This window comes from Coenobita brevimanus, chromosome 107, assembly GCF_032717465.1.
Source record: "Coenobita brevimanus isolate Jiangsu-jjx chromosome 107, ASM3271746v2, whole genome shotgun sequence".
NCBI lineage: Eukaryota > Metazoa > Arthropoda > Malacostraca > Decapoda > Coenobitidae > Coenobita > Coenobita brevimanus.
In genome coordinates, this window is record NC_137060.1 from 25,217,555 (window position 1) to 25,239,055 (window position 21,501).

At 39.8% G+C, this 21,501-nt stretch overlaps 1 protein-coding gene across 1 annotated transcript in view; it reads right to left on the reverse strand.

The window, feature by feature from the left end:
- Positions 1 to 21,501, reverse strand: part of Wdr33 (WD repeat domain 33) — a 67,421-nt gene that overhangs the window by 34,807 nt on the left and 11,113 nt on the right. The window contains exons 5-11 of the mRNA XM_080285669.1: positions 14,827 to 14,924; positions 10,089 to 10,215; positions 4,341 to 4,464; positions 4,065 to 4,174; positions 3,507 to 3,718; positions 3,184 to 3,316; positions 2,545 to 2,650 (exon numbers count right to left, since the gene is read on the reverse strand). Of these exons, the coding sequence (XP_080141795.1) occupies positions 2,545 to 2,650; positions 3,184 to 3,316; positions 3,507 to 3,718; positions 4,065 to 4,174; positions 4,341 to 4,464; positions 10,089 to 10,215; positions 14,827 to 14,924 (910 nt within the window). The remainder of the gene's footprint in view (positions 1 to 2,544; positions 2,651 to 3,183; positions 3,317 to 3,506; positions 3,719 to 4,064; positions 4,175 to 4,340; positions 4,465 to 10,088; positions 10,216 to 14,826; positions 14,925 to 21,501) is intronic.

Below are 21,501 nucleotides of genomic sequence, written 5' to 3' on the forward strand. Positions count from 1 at the left end.
TTACATGATAGCCTAAATCATGGGGAAAGGAAAAATATGATATTTAAGGTGGCAAATCAGATGAAGAGGGATAATTGGGATATTATAGGTGAGCAGTGTGTGAAGAATGATGAAGGAAGGGTAGTGGTGAACAGTGAGGATTTTAAGATGCATGGAGAGAGCATTATAGGCGGTTGTTGAATGAGGATTTTGATTGGGACAGGGAAGGTTTGGAGCCAGCAGATCCAGTGTTTGGCCCTTGGCCTTTGATTGATGCTGCTACTGTGAGTGAGGCAATAGGCAGGATGAAGGTGGGGAAGGTAGCAGATGTGTCTGGGTTGACTGCCGAAATGTTGAAGGCCTCAGGAGATATAGGGGTGAGGTTAGTCGCTGACCTCATAAATATGATTATTTATGAGTGTGTTGTCCCAGATGATTGGCTGAAGAGTGTAACTGTAAATGTGTATAAAGGGAAGGGTGATCCCCTGGAAAGAGGAAATTATAGAGGTATAAAGTTTTTAGATCAGATAATGAAGGTAATGGAGAGAGTTTTAGAAGGTATGATTAGAGAAAGAGTGAATATTGATGAGATGCAGTTTGGGTTTATGCCAGGTAGTGGGACCACTGATGCCATATTCACTGTTCGACAGCTGCAGGAAAAATATATTGGTAAGAAAAGGGATCTGTATTTTGTTTCTGTTGATTTGGAAAAGGCCTTTGACAGAGTCCCTAGAGATGTCATGAAGTGGGCAATGAGAAAGCTTGGCTTGGAGGAGTGGCTGGTTAGGGTGGTTATGGCTATGTATGTGGATGCTCGCACCCAGGTAAGAGTGAATGGAGATTTGAGTGATGAGTTTTCCATGAAAGCTGGTGTGCATCAGGGGTCAGTGTTGAGTCCCATGTTGTTTATCATGGTACTTGAAGCCCTCTCACATGACTTCAGAAACGGGCTCCTGTGGGAGATGTTGTATGCTGATGACTTGGTGTTGATTGCAGAGAATGGAAGGGAGGTGAAGGAAAGGCTTAGGAAGTGGAGACATGGTATGGGAAACAAGGGCTTAAGGGTAAATGCAGATACAACAAAAGTGATGATATCTAGGGTTGGTGGCAGTACTGTCAAAGACGAGAGAGAGTGGCCATGTGCAGTTTGCCACAAGGGCGTGGGAAGTAATTCCATCTTGTGCGGTGTTTGTGATAAATGGGTGCACAATAGATGTAGTGGTATCAGAGGTAGATTGCGAGATAATGCTGATTTTATGTGTGCGGCGTGTCGGGGAGAGCAGGTGGAGATTGTCAGGTGTGAAAGGATTGAACTTGTGGTGAATCTCTAGAGTGTGTGGAAGAGTTTTGTTATTTGGGTGACATGTTGTGTGCTGGAGGTGGAGCTGGAGCTACCTCTGTGGCTAGGATGAGAAGTGGTTGGAAGAAATTCAGGGAGATCTTGCCTCTCCTGACATTGAGAGGATTCTCCCTACATGCTAAGGGGTCTTTGTATGCAGCATGTGTTAGGAGTGTAATGCCGTATGGTAGTGAGACTTGAGCAGTAAAGGAGGAGGATATTCGCAGGCTCAGATGTACAGAAATGACAATGATTAGGTGGATGTATAGCGTGTCCCTGCATCCAAGGTCTGGGGGGGCTGGGTTTACGATGGAAGAGTTGAGAGGTAGGATGGGTCTGGACTGTATTGGTGTTGTGATGAGGAGAGGTAGATTGAGATGGTTTGGGCATGTGGAGAGGATGGGGGATGATAACTGGGTGAGGATGGTGAGAAGTGTTAATACTGAGCGTGGGGTTATGAGGGGCAGACTGAGAAAGACATGGAACGAGGTCATTAAGTGTGACCTCAGGGTTAAGGGACTGAACAGGGAGGCTGCAATAGATCGTGCAGCATGGAGAGCCACCATTAGGTGACCAAAGCAGACACATGCAAGCATGTTGGAGCCTTTAAAAATTAAACGAAACGAAAAGAAACGAAACCTAATGCATCACAAACTCGTGACAGCACTTAAGCAGGATTTTAATATTTTACATATGCCGGATGGTATTTAACACTCCAAATAAATATTGCATATATGTGGAATATTAACAGTTGATATGTTACAGCAGAGATGGTTAAAAATGTGGCAAAAATTATCAATACTTTTTCTATATAATCAGTAAACTAGAGGGAACTGGCCAAGCAATGTATCTGTGCAAGTATTTGACAAAACAGTATCTGCTAATCTCATACTAACCCCTGTGATGTGTAGGAGTACAAGAGTAAGTCAATGTACTCCAATACATTTAAAGGTAGATGACCAACATACTTCCCCTGATAGCATTACATGACTGATACACTACCAGATACCTCTTCGTAATTAAGCATATGCATTAGTTAGACTGTCACTTCAACTGGGACACTTAAAAACAAAAAAGACTAACTCCATTCTCTAAACACAGAAAGGAATAACTCTATTGTCTAGACACAAAAAAGGCTAACTCCACTCTCTAAACACAAAAAGGACTGACTCCATTCTCTAAACACAAAAAGGAATAACTCTGTTCTCTAAATACAGACTACTCACCGCACTGTTGCATTCCTCGATTTCCTCCTCTAGGCCCCCAGCGGCATTCCAGGCTGCCTGGAATGTTTTGGGTATTGGCTTTGCATACGGAGTCTTTTTGGAAAACCTGGAATGACCAGAAGAGGTTAGTTAAGTGTTAGGATGGAAGTGGGAAAAAGTGCGTGGATGTGACAGTGGAGGTAAGGGATGAGAGGATGAGGGTAAAGGTATGTGGTTATGAAAGTGAAGGTAAGGATCAGGATGAGAGAAAGGATGAATAAGGCTGGATAAGGAGGGCCCAGGAGGGAGAAGGACCTGGGGCTGGGCTGCAATACTCTAAATTACTTAACCTCTACAATATGATGACATATTTTTTATTACCTATATTCTTGCGACCTACAGACAACTTTATTCAAATCTGGAGAGGTGATTTGTAGAAAGGGGAAGTTAGAATGTCTCCATTAACCTCCTCATCACCTGATTTCTCTCCCTAGGCTGGATAAAATCATCTGATGGTAGCAGGAATAAGATTTAAAATGTCATCATAGTGAAGGGGTTAAGCCATTGGTGACTACCCTATGTCCCTGGCAGTATTAACATGACAATACATAAATAAATAAATAAACTACCCAATATTATTCCATCACCCAGAACACTCACCTGTCATAGCCAACCTCAAAGTCAAGGCCAGGGATGGTTTCTGGGCCAGTGGACTCAGCTTCCTCCACACGGTCATCAGGGCCCATACCAGGAATGACACCACCGGTCAGGCTTGTGTTTACTGGGATGTCATCTGCAGGGGAGAAGTCAGTTAGAAGAGACAATACTCTGCCGGTCATTATAACACTTATCATTATTACCATCAACATCACACCATCATAACAACATAGTAAAACCAATAACAGTTATAATAGAAGTACAGTAATCTATACCTCCTCCACCTCATATATCATCATCATAAAAAAAAAAAAAAAACTGCTCACCAATGTCCATAGAATCATCAGCAAGTACTCCAGCTGGCAGTGTGTTGAGATTGTACTTGTCGCGCATCTTGTCACCAGGTCGGTTCCTGGTCCAAAACTTGGAGGTGTGATCGTTGGAGCCGGAACAGAGGATGTGGCCCAGCGGATGCCACGCCAGGTCCCAGATTATACCGTCATGCGCTGACTCAATGGCTCCCACCTCTTTGTCATTACTGTAAAGACATTGGTAAAATCAGGTCATCTGAGTAATACTGGCAACCTCAGGATCCCTGTTACAACCTGTCTGATACCTACTACATTAAAGGGGGGATAAGAAAGTATGTTCCTAGGGTTTTCATTCTCTCATTCTCTTACTACTCTTTATCTCAAACTTGCACTGGACAGCTACAGCAATCACCTGCACTGTCCTCTTATTCTGAATGTCTGTTATTCTGGCAGGCATTACTTCACCTTTAAAAATATTCAATTATGGACTCTCATTTTGCTGAAATGTCATTAATGAAGATGACCACAACAATAATATCATTTATCAAGTGTCCTCCCCCACTGCTGCCTTACCCGACATGCCAGAAAAGTATGGAGCCGTCAGACCCTCCACTGGCAAAGAGTCCCTCATGGTGCGGGTGCCACGCGATGCATGACGCCTCTTTCTTGTGGCCTCGGAACACCTGCAGCAGAGAAATACATCATCAAAAACAATTAAATGAAAAGCAGCAACACACTGTAGCTTCTTTTACTCTCTCAGCTATGGAGTTTCTCCTTGTAAGAATATACCTGGCATGAGCTAGAATGAAATACAGTCAAAAAGGTAACACTGACTGGCTGAGTAATCACCTGGAACTCTGTGGAAAGGTTGCGTATGTCAAAAAGCTTGAGGAGATGGTCCCTGGAGGCGGAGCACAGCCAGTTCCCATTACTGTTCCACTTGAGGTCCATCACTGTGCTCTTGTGGGCATGTCTGCAGCAAAGTTAAGAGTGGTTGATTTTTATCTTTCCTTAATCATCACACATCAATTATCATCATCTTCTTAATCCTATTTTCTCCTAATATCTTCATTAATTTGGCAGGTGCATGTGAAGTGCATCTATAAAGAAATATAAACCACAATACATGTGATATATAATAATAAGCATAACTTCCGAGGAAAATGGTAAAGTGGAATACTGAGCTTTTGTCTACTGCTTCAAGACCCTGAAAATGTCTTGAAACAATAGACAAAATCTTGATATTCCTCTCTTCATTTTTCCTAACAAGTTATACTTTCTATAGAGAAATATACAAAAATACATGTGGGGATGATTAGGCTTGTAAGTTTGAGCAATAATTCCAGGGACTTGACTGATGTGTGAATGACTGTGTGGGCAACTTCACTGTGCATGCTCTTGGCAGTCTTTACACATTCATACTTTCTCCTTCATTGTTTTTGGATCCTACCTCACCATCTTTAGGTATAAAAAAAAAAAAAAGTTCAGGATAACCTTTAAATCATGTGTTTCTACCATTCTACAATAATTTAACTCTTGTATATATTGATCAATCAGTCCAATTCTTGAGGTACCCTTAAATATGCTGTATATGCAGACTTGATGGTCAAAATGTTTCCCTTCAGTACTAAGTTTTTATTACAAAAATTTCTTTTCAGTAATGAGCAGCTGTGGTATCAAGTACTTAAAAAAAAAAAGAAAAAAAAAAAAAAAAAAAAAAAAAGGATCATCTAACTGAAACTACGTAGGCGGTGGTGACAATCATCCACTCACTTGATGTAGTGGTGCCTACTTATTCCTTTACTTTTATCATACTTTTTCTGTGTCTGCCCTCTTCTCTTCCAATTTCTCCCATATTTCCTGTCACTTTTCAGGTGGTTTTGCATTAAGTGACAAGCCTAATAGTTTTCTGTTAGCCAGGAAACCATATACAGTGCTGGATAGTAACCATATAACAACCCACATATGTTCCTTACACATCAACAAGTGCGTTGGTGGAGGGTTAGTGCTCCTCCCTGTAAAACCACTCATTCAAAGACAAGAAACCATCCCTTATGGGATTATGGTGTCCAGCTATAGATAGATTGATAGATATCTTTAATACTAATACAGTATTTGGTTATGAAGCTGCCATAAATCTGGCACACATCTGTGCATCTGGACCATTTCACAACTGGGAACAGATCTACTCTGAACATAAATTACTACCAGTGCTATAAGCTGTTCTGTAAACTGATGGGCAATAACCCATTGATAAAGCATTTATGGAGATTCTTATGACAAGGGATGCACCACTTTTTAACTCTGAAGTAAAAGTAATGGTTCTATCTCACTGACATTTGTAAATATTTTGTGAATATTAACGCTCTGAATCCAGGTAACATTTATCCTATTTTACTCTTGCCACTACCAGACAGAGGCCTCTCGTACTGTAAGTTTATGAAGACTTTCTAACCCCTCCAGGTCTTAAAGTCTATCCTAAGTTGAGTAAAGTCATCAGGAAGCAGCTGTAGTCAAATGAAATATATGTCTCCCACCTTACGGGGTTAACCCTTTCCAATCAATAATTGTTTGTTTTATTCTTACTATCCCCTAATGATTTAATTTTGCCCAGGGCTTTTCAGACTGGTGGGATGAGATAAAGCCTTCACTGTCTTCTCACCACCAGGGAGATCTCCAAAGCTGAATACAATCATCTGACAGCAGCAAGGAAAAAAAATCATCATCATCATCGAGACCTCTTTCCCATCCCAAGGTGAGGTGAAGTGATGTAGGATCCAGACAACAACAAAAAAATGATGGAATTACATACTAACCCAAGACTGCCCAACTGAATAAGCCAAAGACAGTAATCATTGTGAAATGGTTAAAAAGGAATGGAAACTACTAATTGTCAGCCTGAGGTGGACATGAGAGCTTGAGAGACTTGAATATTCAATGGACAAATACTGAATGAGACATGGTGGAGATTTTCATTCTTTTGTAGACTACTTCCCATAAAATAACACATGGCCCTGCATCCTTTCCACGGCACTTTATTGTGACTAGCACTGTACTCTTATGTTAATCTTTTGTTATAGCTCTGCATTCATGATGGAGAGATGGCAATTTTATATCCAGGTAAGATGAACAGAGTATGGGCATTAATTACATGGTAAAAAAAAAAAAAAGTATAATATTTTAAGACATAACCTTTTTTTTCAATGCAAGGAAGAAGGAACCAAAGGTCAGGAGCCCACAACTGTTCCCCTCAAGAAAGAAACAAAAACAATACAAAAGAGAGCCAAATTCAAGATCCGTTCATTTTGAGATGCTTGGACATACTGTGTTTGAATGACCGGAGATCATAGGAAGTAGGAAATACAGACAGAGGGAGACAGTTCCAAAGTTGAGCTGTTGCATAAATGAAGGACTGGGAGTAACAGTTAACTCTTGCATCAGAGAGTTGGACAGAAAAGGGATGATAGTTTGTTGCTAGACAGGTGCTACGCGCCCATTGTAGAGGTGGAGAGATGCAAGCAGACAGTTCAGAGGAGCAGTGACCATTGAAACTGATAGAAAAGAGATAAAGATGCAACAGTGCGGCAAAGAGACAGAGGTTAAATATAATGCCATTCCCCTCATTAAAAAAAAAAAAAAAAAAAAAAAAGTACTGGAAGGCACAATATTTTGTTGTCCACCATCAGGCTGCCCTTCTCCAATTCACCCCCCCCCCTCATATACCTCTCTATCCCTCCATCTCATCCTCAATCTCTTCCTTCCCTTCCCTCCCTCCACATCACTCACATAGACTCTCCAAGTCTCTCTCTCTCCATTCTCACCACATGGCCAAACCATCTCAAGGTACTTCTAATGCCTTCCAACAAATCCACATCAACACCACAATGGTCTTTCACTTTTTCATTTGTCTTGTTTGTCTCTCCATATAACTCCATAATATCAAAAAATAATCTTGATGCTATCTACTACCTACCTTACATCTGTTTTAAGTAATCTAGCCCATAATCACCCTAATTACCAAACTCATATGCTGTATTTAGATGCAGGAGAGAGATACCTTCATGTGGTGGCACTGATATAACCAAGCAGCTTAAAGTGCTCAGTTATACAAACATCCCTCAACTCCCTCCCTGTCCCCAGAGAGCAGGATAGTGGACTGCAGAAGAGCAACTTTAGCCTGCAGTCCACTGGGTTCACATTTTAGGTGAACCTGGGGCTTCAGTTGTGTTTCCTTGTTACATACTCTTTATGGCTTGTACACTATCCCACTTATATTCTTATTTAATTCCAAGCTCTATTCCTGAGAACATGAGAGTACAGTATATGGTTTAAATATTTCCTGTGTTGCAAAAGGTGACTCAAAGGGGCATGAGTGGGGCTGGAATCCCCCTGTCTCTTTCTAGTGCTCATACAAGACATCCACTCTGACACACAAACATACACACCATCACTTGACTTGGCCACCCCCCATCATTCACCTCAACCACTCACTACACTCTTTTTGTTAACACTCTAAGGCCAGCCCTCACTGATATGGTGATATCCAACAGCACACACCATCACAATCACTGTATGTGTATAAAGTATAACAACAGCTACCAGAACCTGAAAGCTCCAAAGGTTGTCAGTTTCAAAAACTCTACAGATTTTGTACAATGTGAACTACTCAGTCTATTTCTAGCACTCTTTTCAATACTTTCAGTTCTCATTGTTATTTTCCAACCCACAATGACGACATGAGAATTCATTATATACTGGCTGCCACCAGAATATGTGACTTCCAAGATATTTAATCCTTTCTGTACAACTGGCTTCATTTTATTACTCTGTTTTTTGTCATATCTGTCTGCTGTTTGGATTTAAACTTTGGAAGCCTTGACCTATATTATTTTAATATAGGCTGGCAACCAATGACTATTTCTAGGCCAAGGTCAAATATGAAGGTCATGAGTGGAAAAAAAAAAAACTTCAAGTGGGTAGTTAGCCTTCACCTCAAGAAGTCAGAAACAATTTAACTCCCTCAGGACTACAATGTCACCTACATAATTCTTCTTATCAGATGATTTCATTCAGCTAATACAAAGCTTCTCACAGTGTAGAGGTTAACAAGATGTACTTGTCCCAAATATATCTCACTCAGTCTGATGATGTACCTGATTTCCAACCTCTTTCAAGATAATTTTACTCTTCTCTACAATCACTTTCCCATCATTCTGCTAAATACTCAGTACATACTGTACTTTCTCACTAATCTGTTTAAATTCATACTTTTCATGCTAATGTAGGTAAAAAAAAAAAAAAAAAAAAAAAAAAAGGGAAAACTATATGGAGTGTCCAGTGAAATGGTACACATATCTACCTACTCATCATTCAAGTCTTCAAGTTTCTGATTCTAATATATCTATGCACCTATAAACACACACACACACACACACACACACAGCATATAATCTCATACAATTCAGTGACATATTTTCTACTTTATTCTTGTAACCACCAGACAAATTTACTCAAATTAGGAAGGACCTCAAGTAACAAAGGAGTCAATGATGGCTCTATCTAACTTCTCCAGTTTAAAAAGTCCTTCCTAGTCTGAATCAAAATTGTTTGGTAGTAACAATACAAATGATGCCCTTGTGCAGAAGGGGTTTTGCTGCTTCATGAAGAAGCTAATAATTACACCACCGATATAATCTTTAGTCAACTAAAAAGTCCTGACGCAGTCAATGCTCATTCACTCATCAATCAAACCTTTGAGCTTCTATCACCACAATAAAATCCATCTTGTCCTTTTCTGAAGAACCTGAAAATATGTCTGATATTCTTTTTTAAATCCAGCCTTTGCATCTCTATTCTGTCTTAATAAAGCTTCCCCATCACCAACTCAAATCCAGAGGTCCCTGACTCATCAAACATGTCTTCAAAATTCTCGGCTCAAAATTAAATCCGCCATATCCTGTTGTGGAGGGCCAAAAAATATGCTACTATTATAGCTGTTCATTATGATTCTAAAGTCAGGTTTAATATATATGCCTCTGAAGTAGTTTTTTTTGGTCCTCAGCTACACCTTTGATGAAAGTTTTATAAAATAGCTATGCAGTTTTTAGCCCATAACTAAACCTCTCAGGCACTGTTTTAGTCAATGATTGTGCTTCTTAAGACATTTCCTTTTCTCAGCCTCTGATGTAAGCTTGTAGTCAATAATGGTTCGGATGTTATTCTTAAAAATCCCCCTCCCAAATCCATGTGTCCCATCTTTACAAATCCTTCTCTCAAATCCAGGTGTCTCTTCTTTACAAATCCCCCTCCCAAACCCAGGTGTTCCTTCTTTACTAATCCCCCTCCCAAATTCAGGTGTTCCTTCTTTACTAATCCTCCTCCCTAATTCAGGTGTCCCTTCTTTACTAATCACCCTCCCAAATTCAGGTGTCCCTTCTTTACTAAATCCCCTCCCAAATCCAGGTGTCCCTTCTTTACTATTCCCCTCCCAAATCCAGATGTCCCTTCTTTACTAATCCCCCTCCCAAATTCAGGTGTCCCTTCTTTACTATTCCCCTCCCAAATCCAGGTGCCCCAACAGAGCGATGTGGCCCTTACAGCTTGGCCAGAGGTTGTCCACTGCGAGGGTCCCACAGTTTGATAGGCTGTTGGTTGTCCTTGCTACCCGATGCCAGTAGACTCTTGGAGGGATGCCAGTCCACACATTTCACATCTGCACCATGGCCTGTGGGGGGAGGTATAGGGTCAGTGGGGCAGGGTAAATAAATGAGGGAAGACAGAAAACAAATACTGACCAGAAGTGGTTCAGTGGAGCAGAGGAAATAATCACTGGAAGGGGAAGACATGTATTATACTGACCAACAAAGACAGTGGGGTGGAGGAAACAGCTGAGGGTTGAGGCAAATATGAATGCAGCACTGTACTGACCTGGAGAGGGTTACTGAGGTAAAGGATAAAATAGAGGCAAGATGAAAATAAACACTGGCTTGCAGAGTCAGTGGGATGGAGGAAATAACTTAAGGCACAGGAAAATAAATGCTACCCTGAAGAAGGTCCAAGTTGGGGTGGAACAGTTGGAGAAGGACTAGGGTCAGTGAGGCAGGGTAAATGCAGTGAGCTCTCTTTGAATTTTTTTTTTTTTTTCTACTGACACCTTCATTTGGATCCTCTGTTTCATTTTAACACTCTCAAGCAACTATGATTCAATCTCAGCTGAATTTCTCCTTCACTTACTATAAGGACTGCTTAAAAAAAAAAAAAAGTGCTTATATATAAAAAATAAACTAGAGTACTTTCTAAGATAATATGAGGAGGGGGAATGCTCAAGAAGAATATAAGGTGAGAATAAGCACTCTGGAGAAAGTGGGACTACACAAGAGATTGGTACTATGGTCAATCTTGTTCATGATCATGATAGACACTCTAAGCAAGAACATGAGAGTGGAGGGTATGTGGGAAGTGATATGTGTGTATGACTTGATAACAGCAGACTCTAAGAGGAACAACTAAGAAGAATTTAGGCATGACACGTGAGGCTGATGAGCAGACGTTAGGTTGGATCTACAAAAAAATGAAAGGTCTGAACCTGGGAGAAATATCAACGCCATACCCCATGAAACGTGCCAGACACTCATTCACACAGCACCAAAGTACCCAGAAATCTGGTTTCACATCAGAAATTTAACCATATGTACATACTATGCTTTTTTATATTTTTCTTTACTGATACATTGCATGCACAGCTGCCGGAGAGTGCACATATAATATAAAAAACACAAAGAGAAGCAGAAGACATTAGAAAAAATCATTGTGCACTAAAAGACACTAAATCATATCACACTGCCATACCCAACATCTCACCATGGCTCACAATACCATACCTCTCACTGTCACACCTCACATACATCTCACACTATCACACCATACAACTCACTACCTAGTTACATTTCCCACTGCCACAATGCACACTTCCACATCTCACAAGACACTGTCACACTACATACTATGACACTACAGAAACTGCACGTCACTGCCACACCTCTCACATCCTATTGCACATTTTTGTTTTAATACCCTGCAAACAGAGTGCTTAAAAAAACAAAACTGCGAGGGAAAAAAATATCTACTTTTGTGAATTAAGAAACAATCAGCAAATTAATGCAATAAAATTGCAGTATGCCCACAAATTTTATTACCAACCCTAATAAGACTACAACATCACTAGTTTCTTTGATGGTGATTCTAACAAGTAAGAAACTTTATATTCAACACCTTTACTCTGACTATTGGTGCAGGAAAGCAATGCTTTCATGTGGTGGCAGTGATATATTCAAACTGCTCCACTGCCCTGTTATACCAACATCCCTCATCTGCCTCCCTATCCCCTAAACGTTAAATAGTGGATTGCTGGAGGAAGCAACTCCAACCTGCGGTCCACCAAGTTCACATTCAGATATGCCATGAGTTACAACTACTGTACTACAATGGCTATTACTGCATAAGAATGGCGTGTGGCTACAAGCTTGTTAGTCACCAGTAGCAACTATTCTCTCTCTCATACTTACATGCAACCACAGTTCTTCAATTTCACTGAAAACATTGTATGAGATTAAATGATCTCTCTCCCTCTAATTATACTGAACACACTGTACAGAATTTCATCATCATCTGCAATACATTGTTGAAGCCAATATAATAATGAAGATAACAAATTGGCAACACAGAAACACTGCTCTACATATGGACAATCAACTTATCTTTTTTTTCCCCTAAGAATTAACTGGAACTACTAATCTTGCTGAAACCTTGCTTATTATCAGCTTCAGTTGTTACATAATTTGGAAACATATTTTATCCATGCCAGCCTTCCAGCACTGTAATATTACCATTTAAAAAAAAAAAAAAAAAAAAAAAAAACTGCCTCTACAATGTAAAATTTCTCCCTGGCATATGTTTACAATTCACTTACATGAACAACATACAGCTATGTCATTTTTTTCTCCTCTTCGTCTTCTAACCTCGAATATACCTAGTGCCAGTACTAAAGTATACATAAAAACCCACTACTGCTTGCTGAAAACCCACCCACAATTATTCCACACCAACTCTTTCCACAATAACTAACAAAATTACAGGGCACACTACAATATCTCACACACTACCACAACTGACATCATCACACCTCACACTATCACATCACACATTACCACACCTCACACTACCACATCACACATTACCACACCTCACACTACCACATCACACAACACCTCACACTACCATAACAAACACTTATCATGCCTCACACAGCCACATCATGTACCACACTACACATTAGCACACAACACACTACAACACCATACACTACCAAGCCTCACACTGTCACACAACATACCATCACACCTCACACACCACCACACACTGGTACACCCTACACTACAACACATCTATGGAAATGGGCTAATTGGAGAGTTTATGTGGGAGATGACTTGCTGCTGTTGCATTTATTAAATTTACTGGCTCATCTAGCATCAGTAATCTCGTCTAACCTCAATCCATCACTATCCAACAGGTAGGATGGGTTTTAGAAACAGGAAAAAGGTAAAACATATACAATGAACTAGAACCATCATTAGAGTCCTTAACAAAAATGGGTAACACCTGCATTCACTTATTCATTATAAAATTCAACAACAACAATACACTTTTCAGGTTTCTAATGAGTAATATGAGGTACAGCAAATTAAGGGCAAACTTCTTGTCCTTGTCTTCAACTTAATTATAAATTTCTTCTCAACTATTATTTACTAAATAATTAATGCCATACTGATTTCCATCCAAGGTAGCACTGAAGAGAGGACATACAATGGACATTTTGACTCCCAGTAACTCTCCCACAAGATCAAGGAATGCACAGAAAATGTGGCTAGATCGCAAGAGAACACTATGGACTAGGGGGGGGGGGGAACTTGAAAGTAAGCTAAATGGTTGATGATGCAGTACACAGAAAACCTCCAACTATACGTTAACAGAGATCCAAATAATTTAAGAGATAAGAGGGACACCTGGTGGTCTAGTGGGTTATGGCACTCCAACAGGATGTGGCTCATAGGGGTTCAAGTCCTAGGAGAGGTTGGGGTCTCTTACTTCCCTAATGCTTAACATGTCTGGACTGAGTAGCCTATCACTAGACCCCTATGCTCCTGATGGGGTAATGATGGACTGGATAATGGATGCATGGAATGTCGCTAGGTAATGAGGACAGGTTGTGAAGGAAGTAACAGTGAATACAGACAGAGCTGCCTGGAACTTTCATTACATTAGTTTCAGTAGAAAAGTTCCCAAGAGCATGGGCACAAGGGAGATCCTGTACCATCTAAACTAAAAAGTCTAAAAATCCTTGAAGCAACATTTATAAGGACTGTGGAGCTCTCTTGTACACATCATTCTTCTTAAGAGATGGAATGAAGCAAGATCCAGAAACAACAGAAGAGAAGGGATAACCAGTGAAATGAGGCACACAGCCACCAAAAATCATCCCAGCCTTCCCCTTCTCAACCTCACTACACAAACAAAAACCATCCACACGTTTGTACTTTTCTCTAGTACACACTTGACACAAGCCAAATACAATAATGAGGGAGTCAGTTACTGTAGATAAATCACTATTACATCTACTCCTTACAGATTTTTTACACTTGATATCATCATCCAGACCTCTTTTCCCACTTGAGGACAGGGAAAGTAGGAACCAGAGAGCAAGAAAAAATTGGTAAAATGAGGACTGATACAAAGGCTGTCCAATTAAATGGGTCACACTTTCATTCACCATTCCAGCTCCCAGAATCCTGTTTCCATCTCAGAGACACACTCTTCATGCATATGTGTTTCATGACTACCTAACAAAGAGTCAATCCAACAACAAAACAGCTGCCAAACTCTAGTCATACATTCCTCCATACAAAATTCTTTCAAAACACCTCAATCCACTGTGAGTTCCACAGAATTTCACTTAAATAAATTATAGGCAAATTCAATCCTGTGATAAAGACGCATGTACGAAAAAACATATAATTAAATATAACTAGTGAACAGATCAGGCAACCCAAAACCATCCTTTTCCTGTGGCAAAAGAGAAGCAATACCAGTGTTTTCATTCAGACAGTGAAATGGATAAAAATGTAAAAGCCAAAACCGTCCACTCCCACATTACATCTTGTGAGGTGTAAGAACTCGAGGGTAGGATATCACAGGGATGCAGATTGGTCACCAGGCCATGTATACTTCCAACCTGTGTAAATAAAACAGTGTTAAGTTATGCCTCAGTGCAATGCCTTACCTCTGAGCACCTTCTCCTCATAGCAGCGATAAAAGTCCCAGATGCGAACAGTTCCATCATCGGAGCCCGTGGCAAACTTCTGGTCACTGGGGGAAAAACTGCGAACAGACATTGGTGGAGGAACACGAGCTTTATTCTCAGAGCCAAGAGGAGGAAGGAGGAGGCTGGTCTGGGTTTGTTGAAGACATGTTAAGATAACTTTATTTGGAAGATGTGTTTAGATAAAAAACTTTATTTTGCACACAATACAAAATAATAGCCCAGGACAATAGGTCAGGAGTCTCCCACACTCCAGTGCCACACCTTAACCATCATAAACATGAATTATGTATGTATTTAAACTGTGTTTGAGGAATAATTCAGCAGTGATGACAAAGACAGTCTACGAATATTCCATGGTGACTAGTGTCACCAGAACAATTCTCAGATTTTATCATCACTGCTAGATGGTCATGAAAACAAAGATGTAAATAAATAAAATTGTGGGGGGCCTCAAACTATAATTCAACTGATTAAGAGCATGTCCTAATGTATATAAGGATAGATCCTTGAAGGGAAGCTTTTATCTTGTGGGAGATAGAGTGGGTAGTGTAAGGTAAAGCTTCAAACAATAAAAAGTAGTAGGCTGCCAGGACCCCTAAATTAACATCCTCTTGGAAGGAGGTGTAATATACAGTATACCCTTTATTAACTTATATGAAAAGCATTTAAACAACCATATAAAAATATTTTGCCATTACATTTAAAATGTCACCATTTCTCTATCCAAAAGTGATGCTGTCCACAGACAAATAAACTGTGAATACATCACTAATACTCAGTAAATTAAATGAATAATGGATGAATGCTATAATACCAATTTCCATTAATTCAAATCTTCCAGAGAGCCAAAAGTATAAAAGCATGGATCCCAGCAACTGCAATCAAAGGGAAGTCAAGTGTGTGTGTGTGTGTGTGTGTGTGTGTGTGTGTGTGTGTGTGTGGCAGGTTCCTTCAAGAAAGCATGCAACATTTATCCAGTGTTTACCAGGATTTGTGCTTTAAACCATCTAGGCTACATCCTAACCAGGCCTATGATTTTATTTGTATCTAAGCTGAAGAATACACATGAGAAAATAATTTTAAGCCTAACAAACAAAGTCATTCTCAAATCTACTAAGGCCATGTAGAGTTTTATTTTTCTGACCCAATAAATCAAAGCACTTTATTAGTAACTAGTACAAGCTTTAAGGGAAAAAATAAATAAATAAAAAATAAAAAAAGGACACCATGAAGAATTATCCCACTACCAACTACTTCAAAAGCCCAGGATAATATGTGAGGTGTGCAGCTTTACTGAAAAATATCCATAAAACTAGCAACTTTTATTAACTCTGAATATGAAGACTTCGCCACTTTATTTATTTTCAATTTTGAACTTTACCCTGGTTTCACATCTTTATTCGTACATTTCCAACAATCATATGCTTTGTTTTCCTCTTCAGTACAATACAGAGCACTGTGAGCAGTCATTTTAATCCGATGAAAGTTTTATTCATTCTCAAGTGATCTTCCTTATATCAAACCACAATTTTATTTTTCCTCTTCATCCACAGTTTCAAATTTTGCAAAATGTGACATGATAGGTGAATAAAACAGGCTGCTAAGGGTGGCAGTGTGACTCTGGAATCACACTGCCACAGCTCAGTCAGGCCTATGAATCTCCTTCACCTATTTTATTGATCATTAATGTTTTACAAAGTGAGAATTTACAGCTGGAGAAGTTTACAGAACGGACATGGTTCACTGAAGGCTTGTGTGTTGAGTGAGGAAGGATTCAAACTTTATTCATGAATGCATTACAAAAAAAATGTCTCTCATCATTCCTTACATCATATACTGTAGTCTAGGTAGGGTGGACTGTATCAAGTATATTTTATTTCATCATACAAAGTAGTTATTACAAAACAATGGAATAAAATGCTCGCCGACATAGTCAACCATAAAAAGAGGTATTTGTAATCAAATTTCATCGTCAAGTAAGAAGAGGGATATTAGAATATTTATTTAGAGAAGTGGAACTGGATTCACCAACAAACTTGTGACAAATTCCCTCCTGTGACTCAAATTTGTTTATGCAGAATGAATAAGAGACATGGAAGGCTGAGTATTCTTCTTCCATGTCCTTCCTACAAATTAAATCTTGGAGAAAATAATTACTTAAGATTTTTTTCCACAGGAAGCACAAGGAAAGGAGAGCACAGAACCTTCTCATCTCTTGTTCCTCTGACAAAAACACATCTGAGATACGAGAGGGTAATTATGGTGGAGTTTATTGGTGAACCTGGCCCCTGGGAGTGCTATACTGTCCTGTATTGTCTTTCTCTAAAAGGGTGATCTTTATTGGTTATCACTGCAGCGTTACATCTCCAGTACATACGGCCTCAGTTACAATTGCTACTGAACCTGTGGCTAGTGTCTAGAAAACCGTAAATATAAAATGGTGGGATGACTTTTATTCTTTCTTCTTCTTCCCATGGCACTTAGAATGTAAAGTGAGAGATGTGTGGCAAATGAAAAATGTTGGATGCTGAACTTAAAAGATTTATGAATCCACATGACAATTTTTACTTACAGACTTATTTACTTAGTACTGTACTTTATTTAGGTTGCAAATAGCAGTCCCCCTCCCCCCTTGTAAATAAGTTCACTGCACATGGATCCTAAACCTAATGCCTAATAACTTCCTACATCTCTGGCTCATAATCTGGCGGGTTTACGAGGCTCTCCAGCATCTCTACCTTATCAAGTTACAGTCCAAACCACTCACATGTCACAATTTCTCTTCCAACCATGCATCACACTGTGACATCATTCAACTACCATAATTAATAGACCTCATGAAAATATTTGAGTCTATCCTTACTTTAAGCTTGAAGTCCCCCTTTTGAACCTTCAGTCCACTGAATCACTCCCTCAGTAACCTCCAGGTATCAAAATGCTACCCCAAACCAACGTTACATGCTAGAATGCCTATGCTAGTCCTTCAGCCTGGTTAAACAGAAAAGTTTCCCTTCCCAAACAGCGTCAGTCTCCCTCCCAACAAAACTACCTGCCTCACTCCCCAACCCGTCTGCATCAAAGTAAATGTCAAAGAGTGCGAGAAGTATCTCACCCTCTTGGGAGGTGAAGGGGTACCTACTACCCTAGCAGGCTATATTTCATGGGTTTCAGTGTCAGACTTTATGTAAAAGGGCATGAACATAAGCAATACTTTCTTTCTCGTTCTAACAGTCACAATTTGAGTTCCAGGTTGGGGGGGGGGGAGGTGATGCACTATTGGTGAGTGGATTGTACTTTTGCATAGGGCACATAACTCCTTCTGCCTAAAGGTCATATTTTTGTACCATATTCCTTCAGTCATCAACATCATTACAGCATATCATCTATATCCTGACCTCTTTTCCCCACTCAAGGATACGGTGTGGCACGATTTAAAAGGCAAGAAAATGCACAACTGAAGGAGAACTAGTCAGTAATATGCCAAATGATGTAGGCCATACACTCATTCACTCACAAGTCATGCTCCAGAATCATAACTCTACTGCAAATGCCTGACCATCTGTACATACCACAATGCAAGTGAGAATGTTACCCAACCACATGCAGAAATATACTGTACCGGTAATGAGGCAGTGCATGTGAGCATCTTAAGTATCTAACCCCCCTCCCCCTAAAAAAAAGACCTACCTTCCCTCCTTTAATCCCTTCTCCCTCAGTTAAATAGACAAGAAATACTCCCAAGATTCCACCTTCCTTCCTAATCAGTCCCTTGACCCTTTCTACCTCAGTTAAGCAGACAAGAAAACATCCCCAAGCTCTACCTTCCCTCCTACTTATCCCTTTAACTCTTGCCTCAGTATGCCCTTTGCATCTGCTGCTACGAGATCATTATATTCACCTTAGGAGAGACCTGTGGTGAAAGAGGTTAATGAAGTTATGATCATTCCCTGCCAGAGGGTTTCCAGGAGGGAGAAGGGCACTGACAATGATGATGATGATATGTAACTCCTCCATCTTTTAGCCTCTCCTAAGATAAATTCAATGGTCTGGTGGCAACAGGAATAAAATAAAATACACCTATTTATCATCAAACGGAAGCTGTTATCAAAACCTCGTCAACTGTCTGTCAACCCCCAAAAGCTGATGGAAGAATCATACCCCCATACTGATATTATATTTACAGACAACACAAGAGTTTTGGCCAGGATTCCATGGGTTTGAATGGTGTGGCCCATTTACCGGGGAAAACTCTGGTTACTTCTCATTTTGTCTAGTTGTTTTTTTTCCTGTTCTCTGGACCCTACCTCATCCTATGATCTGAGGAAGATTCAAGTCAGGCCAAAACTTGTTCCTCACGATAAATACAATATCAGGAAATGCGTCAAATTTTCAGCAGAATGTAATCAAGACACAATGTATGCTACCCTACTACTGTACTCACTTAAACACTCCAAGCCCCCACTCCTATGACTCGATCCTGCTCACGTCTATCCCCTTCAGTATTCTTGTTACTATCAGCTTGGTAAAAATCCCCCTTAATGAAGGATTTAACAGATCACTCTCTTTGTGAAGGGTTTGGGGGAAAAAAAAAAAAAAAAATCTTCACTAACCCCTTCATTACAACAGCTCTCCCCACAGATGAATAAAATCATCTGGTGGTAGGAGTAGCAGTAGTTGCAACCCCAGGCTCATCTAGACATGAACCTGATGGACTGCAGGCTGAAGTTACCTTTCCTGCAGCCCAACATTCTCTGTTCAGGGGATAGGGAGGGAGTCAAGGGATGTTCGTATAACTAGGCTGTGGAGTTGCCCAGCTATAATGGTGCCACCACATGAAGGCATCCCTCACAAGCACCAATAAGAAAAGTAAAGTAAAAAATGACATCAATATGAACATGGGGTTGAAAGAAACTATGACTAACTTCTTCCGTCCAAGAGAGTGTTTCCTTTGCTGAATTTCTAAACTATTCAGTCCAACAGATTATAATCCAATGTCAACTCCTTATGGTCAATGAACTATTCCTAAGCCTAAACTATACCGAAAGTAGCCTGATGTCTTCCTTGTGTCTCGTGCATTTCCTCTACACGAATACCAGCGTGAAAATGGCATGCGTGGGAATATTCTAAAAGAGGAATATTTTCATTGGCCTACGTGATTTTACAATGCTTCTTCCTCTGTATTTTATCTTGCATATTACACCTTGGTATCTTCCTCCACGATACTAATGCAAAACTGATACAAGAATAATACCGGTAGTCCTCTTGTGTAAGCAAGGAACATGTCTAAAATATCACAACCTTTTCCCTATAATTAGTTCTGTACGGCAAGGAACTAAGTTCTATAGTATCATAATTTACCCTCCTACAACTGGTACTGTAAATTAGAGGGAACTAGTAAATCAGTTACACAGACAGCAATGGAACTATAATAAGTAACTTTTCCAGGTGACTATGGATTCAATGGCAAAACAGAGGCCATGTATGGTAACTTATAACAAGAACTTACTATAAAAAAAAAAAAAAAAAAAAAAAAAAAAAAAAAAGGATGTACTGTAATATGCAAAAACAAATCACTTAGGAAGAAGGGCTATAAAGGCTCCTGTGTTGAGAAAGAAGAATGTGGGAAAGGCATGGCATAATGATGAGAAAATACAGTACAAAGGAATGTAAGCAAGAAAAGAGATATTAATGGAAGTAACAAAATACGAATGACAGTGGGAACCAATTGAAACACCGAGAATGCTGATAAAATACGAAGGAATGTGGAATACTAGTGGCATAACGAAAGTAAGAAAATATGAAAGAATGTGGAATACAAGAGTGACATAATGAGCCATTATTATCCATCTCTTTTTTTTTTTTTTTTTTTTTCTTCTCAACCCAAGGATGGGTTAAGGTAAGGTCCAGAACGGAAGGAATGAGAAAACATATTGGAGTGACAACTATTTAACATGCCCGGTGAAATAGGCAACACAATCATCCTCAAATCATTCACACCCTCCTCAACCCTACTGTTAACAAACATCCTTAGTTAACATCCTTAACGAACTTCACAATTTCTTATCATATCCACTCTAAGCATACCACATACATTCCTCCAGAACTCCATTGCCACTGCTCTCACACACGAGACTCACTTCCATATATTATGTGGGCACCAAAATGCCTCCACGCAATCCTCTTACAACAGGCCCATAATTTTCAAGAGATTTTGGGGACGGAAGGGGGGGGCTAGACAATATGTATATACCTCCGTACTACAAACTTAAAGTTAAATTGAAACACTTAAGTTTGCAGACCATCTGATATTTTTCAGTTTGATTCTAACTTAAAGTTCATGTTTAATGAGGCATGTATGTTTAGTGATGGAGCTGGGTGTTAAAATAAAAGGCTTCACTTTCTGCCAGCCTGAATTTTCAATTCAGACTTTGACTAACAATCTGGTCTTTTAACATTTTTGTTGCATTATGCTGCACCCTTATCAAGTTGTTCCTACTCGCCTGCGGTAGCATTCGGGTTACTGAACCCTCAATCTCAGTTGATGTTCTGACAAATTAATGTACATAAGACACTGGGGGGGCTATAGCCCCCTAGCTCCCCCAGAAATTACAGTCCTGTACACCCTCACACTCA